The 4,927-nt window shown below is 39.1% G+C and overlaps 1 protein-coding gene across 1 annotated transcript; it reads right to left on the bottom strand.

Moving 5' to 3' along the window:
* Nucleotides 1–412: 412 nt before the first annotated feature.
* Nucleotides 413–982, bottom strand: LOC113296046 (E3 ubiquitin-protein ligase BIG BROTHER-like). Its single transcript, XM_026544386.1, has one exon. It carries the CDS (start codon nucleotides 980–982, stop codon nucleotides 413–415), a length of 570 nt encoding a protein of 189 aa, XP_026400171.1.
* Nucleotides 983–4,927: the final 3,945 nt, after the last annotated feature.

Genomic DNA, 4,927 nt, shown 5'->3' with positions numbered 1-4,927 from the left:
CTTTTTGTATTTTTTTTTAGAGGGAGTCGATCATTTTTCCCTGAAGCCAATGTTTTATGTTTTCACCATTAGGAAACAGTAGTTGTGCGGCATTAGAGGCCGCCTCTTTTTTGTTCTTTTTTTGTGCTAAAGCTTAAGAAGAGGCATCTGAATTTTGTAGTTCATATTGAATAAAGACAGTTATACATTACAAGCTTTACATCGACATTCACGTTCTGAATAATATTGATATATACGAATTCATGTACATACTCCCGAGGGAGACAAAACCAGTTAAACCTCAAGGGCTTTAAGAAAAGCATAAAAAAAAGAAACTAATCTCATATTTTCAGAATGAGCTACAGTGCACAGATTTTCATTCGACCTTCACCTTATCCAGACCCCAATACGATTTAGATGATCCTTCACTGTTCTAGATGTGCCCAACTGACCGGGGACATATGGGACAAGAACTATTCTCTTTCAGCCATTTCACGATACAATCTGAGTGAAAAACGTGCTTGCAAGCCAAACTGATAACTTCTTCTCCGGAAAGGCCTTCGATGCACACTACGCATGCTGATGCTTCCCCGGTTTCACCACCATGCTTAAACCTCTTGAGTCTGCTGATTTGGAAATCTGAAGCAGGATTTTTTATAATTTCGTTATACGAGTCGTCTTCCGTGTCAAAATTAGCCTCAAAAACTGATGCTCGTTCTTCTTCATGTTCAACCACCATTCTTAACATAAACTCAAAAGAGATTTCAACTTCAAAGATTACAGAAACATCTGGTGTTTCCGGACCTGGTAGTTTCCCTGCAGTATGTATTAGTATTCTTCGAGTTAACCACTCGACATATTCTTCATCTAATACGTCGTTTTCGATCCTTGATAATAGATTATGAACATGTGCGCGTATTTGTTCCTCGTTAGAAAATAAGTTAAGGTTGATATAATCTGTTTGTATCATGTCTTCCACGTTAATAGTATCTCCTCCTAACATCCACCTGAAACACCGGCTGTTTATTGTTGTTGGTAGGTCGGTCGGTCAAGGTCTAGATTAGAAAATCTAGTTGGTTAAGGAAACCAAGTACTTGTGTCCTAAGTATAGTAGCTTAAGAGATTTGTCTCTTAGAGCTAGCCATAGAGAGAATTAGAGAAAACACACCAGAACTAAGTAAGAGTTCTCTTCTTCTCTACTAAGGCTTTGTATATTCCAACCTATACGGTGATATATAAAATTGCTTATTCCTTTCCGAGGATTCAACCTCGTTAAATACTTGTTCTTCTTGTGTGTGTGATTGTGTTCTTGGCGATATTGAGATACATGGTAGTAGTGAAAACCTAACGCTTCCACTGGCTTTGGCGCAACAATTAATATCAGAGCGATCCAGTTGTCCCATCAATTGGTATCAGAGCAAGGAGACGCTCTTGGATACGGTACTCGAATTGCAGTTGAAGTGAAGGTATTTTTCTGAAGATTGCTTGAGGTAATACAAATCTCAAAGGTTTTTTTTTTTTAACTATCTTTGGTTGTTTGTGAACAATGGTTGACGGGGACGAAGATCCGCAAAATCCTTTAGGAGAACATCCGGAGTCCAAAAATAAAGATAAAGAAACAAAAGAAGAAATACTTCATTCGCATAGATCAAAACTCAAGGTGATGCTCTTGTTCATCTTGACCTAGAAAAAGATCTAGAAGGTCAGAGTTAATTATGTCTTGCTTCGATACGAGGGTGTTTGGAAACTGCAGTAAGATTTAATTATCAGCACGAGACTTCAGCTAAGGATCTCTGGGAAAAACTAGAGAAGGAATACCTTGTGAAGAACGTGGCCAATAGGATACATCTTAAAAGGAATTTATATCGCTATAACATGAAGAGAGGTGCAACCCTAACCGAGCACCTAGATTCATATAATAAACTTGCTGAGTTGGTTAACTACGATGAGAAGATCAACGACGAGGAACAAGATTTTTGTCTGATAAACTCTCTTCCTGAAAAGTATGAACCCGTGATTAACGCATTAATGCACCGCAAGGACAAGATGACATACGCAGAGGTCACTACAACATTGCGTAGTAAGGAGTTCAGGAAGATGAATCGTGAAGACCTTGCAAGTGAAGCTAACAATGACTTGCTTCTTGCAAGAGGTCGTTCAATAGACAGGAGAAGGAAGACTAGTAGTTATGGGAAAGGTAGAGGACGTTCTAAGAGTAGAATGCCACTGCAGAAAGATGAGTGTACTTGGTTTCATGACTTCGGTCATTGGGCTAAGGATTGTCCTAAGCGTAAGGAAAGAGATGGAGATAACAACAAAACCGAGGTGAACATTGCAAAAGGTAATGGAGAATCAGATGATGCTTCTGATTTCTCGCTGACTGTGACACCATCAGCTTGTACTATTACCGATGGCACATGGGTATTAGATACTGGGTAAACATATCATATATGTCTATATCGGGACTGGTTCTGAAGTTTTGAAGATCTTGATGGAGAAGTAAGTATGGGAAACAATCATACCTACAGGGTGATTGGGATTGATAGTGTTCGTATCAAGATGCATGATGGTATGGTTGGAGAGATGAAGGAGGTAAGATTTGTACCTGCTATAAAGAAGAATTTGATTTCGCTCAGAACTTTGGAAGCTAAGGGATATAAGATAGTCGCTGAAAATGGTGTTCTAAAGGTAATATCTGGATCTATGGTAATCATGAAGGGCATACGTCATCCTAACTTGTATTAATTGAATGGGAGTACAACAACAGGGGATGTATCTATTTTTGAACACATCGAGAGTGCAACTACCGAGAAGACGAAGTTATGGCACATGAGACTTGCACATCCAGGTGAGAAGTCGTTGCATAGGTTAATTCAAAAAGACTTTTTGAAAGGTGCTATCGCCTGCAAGTTAGCATTTTGTGAACACTGTGTTAAGGGAAAGAAAACAATAACAAGCTTTGGCACAACTATCCACAATATTAGTGGAGTTCTTGACTATGTTCACTCAGATGTTTGGGGTCCTTCCAAGAATGCATCATTGGGAGGGAAACATTGGTTTGTGTCGTTCATTGATGATTATTCTAGGCGCGTATGGGTTTAAACCATGAGGCATAAGGATGAAGTCCTACAAACCTTTGTGAGGTGGAAAAAGACAACTGAGACTCAAACTGGCAGAAAGATCAAAGTACTACGTTCGGAAAATGGTGGAGAGTACAAGAGTGATCTGTTATTGAAAGTATGTCAGGATGGGGGGATAAAGAGGCACTTCACAGATAAGACGAAACCGCAACAAAATGGGGTAGTTGAACGCATGAATCGTACTACTGGAGAAGGTACGATGTATGTTATGTAATGCTGGATTAGGTAATGCGTTTTGGGTTGAGGCAGTTACGTATGCGTGCTTCCTCATTAATAGGTTTCCATCAGCTGCATTAGAAGGTAAAACTTCTATGGAGAAATGGTTTGGTAAACCAGCTTATGATTATGACTCAATTCATATCTTTGGTATCATGTTAGTGAAAACAAGCTTGATGGCCGTGTTGTGAAAGGAATCTTTGTGGGTATGAAGAGTGGAGTAAAAGGGTTCAAGATTTAGAATCCAGTTGAGAAGAAAATAGTCATGATTAGAGATGTCATATTTGATGAGATTTCTATGGTAAAGTCTTGGGGTTCTCGGCAGGTGAAGGACAGAAGCACCAGTACTAGTGAGCCTTTGCAGAAGGTGGATATTGATGAAACTCCACCAATTCCAGTTAAGTATGTATCTGTTCAGAATACTTCTGAAGACATTAGGTTTTGCAAGAGAGGTAACTACTGAATTTCCAAATGATAGTGACGCTATTGAGGAAGAGGAACAAGAGTCAGTAGAAGATACATAAGCTACGGTCACGGAGACCATAGAAATCGGAAAACCGAGAAGATCAATCAGGAAGCCTGTTTGGATGAATGATTACATTGCTTATGCATTACCAGTTGTTGAAGATGGTACTCCTACTTCTTATTTAGAAGTTGCACGCGGTGAAGAGTGTAAATAATGGGAAGGAGCAGTGAAGGACGAGATGGAGTCTCTTTACAAGAATGGCACATGGATTTTTATGAAGCTTCCGAAAGGTAAGAAATCCATAGGGTGAAAGTGGGTATATGCTAAGAAAGAAGGATCTTCGATGAATCAAGTACGCTACAAGGAAAGGTTAGTTGCAAAAGGTTATGCCCAAAGAGAAGGGATTGACTACAATGAGGTGTTATCTCTGGTGGTAAAACACTCATCAATCCGTATTTGGTTGGCCTTGGTAGCATAATATGATTTAGACCTAGTTCAACTAGATATTAAGACTGCATTCTTACATGGTGATCTAGAAGAGGAGATCTATATGTCTCAACCGAACGGGTTTAAGGTTGCTGGAAAAGAAAATTGTGTATGTATACTGAAGAGATCGTTGTACGGGATGAATCATTCTCCAAAGACAATGGTACAAGCGATTTGACCAGTTTATGATAGGACAAACATACCCAAGAAGTCACTATAACCATTGTGTATACTTCAAGAAGCTACGTGATGGGTCTTTCATATGTTTGCTCTTGTATGTCGATGATATGTTGATTACATATCGAATAACAAGAAAGAGATCGATAATTTGAAGTGCAAGTTGTCATCTGAGTTTGAGATGAAAGATCTTGGAGAGGCTAAGGATATTCTTAGTATGGAGATTCAACGTGATAGAGAGAAGGGTAAGTTTTGTTTGTCTCAGAAGGCATATTTGAAGAAAGTGTTATAGAAGTTTGGTGTCTACGAAGGAACTAAATCTGTAAGTACTCCCCTTGATGCTCATTTTAAGTTGAATGCTCGTATGTATCCCATTACTGAAAAAGAGCGAAAGTATATGTCCCAAATACCATATGATGAGGTTGTTGGTAGCTTGATGTATACGATGGTATGTACAAGGCCA

The sequence above is a fragment of the Papaver somniferum genome, chromosome 7, assembly GCF_003573695.1.
Source record: "Papaver somniferum cultivar HN1 chromosome 7, ASM357369v1, whole genome shotgun sequence".
Classification (NCBI taxonomy): domain Eukaryota; kingdom Viridiplantae; phylum Streptophyta; class Magnoliopsida; order Ranunculales; family Papaveraceae; genus Papaver; species Papaver somniferum.
Note: the sequence above shows the minus strand (reverse complement) of the source record. Positions and strands in the feature narration are given on the sequence as shown.

Bases quoted from the DNA above. Each gene is read 5' to 3' on its own strand.
- LOC113296046 (XM_026544386.1), bottom strand. From the start codon at position 982: ATGTTAGGAGGAGATACTATTAACGTGGAAGACATGATACAAACAGAT.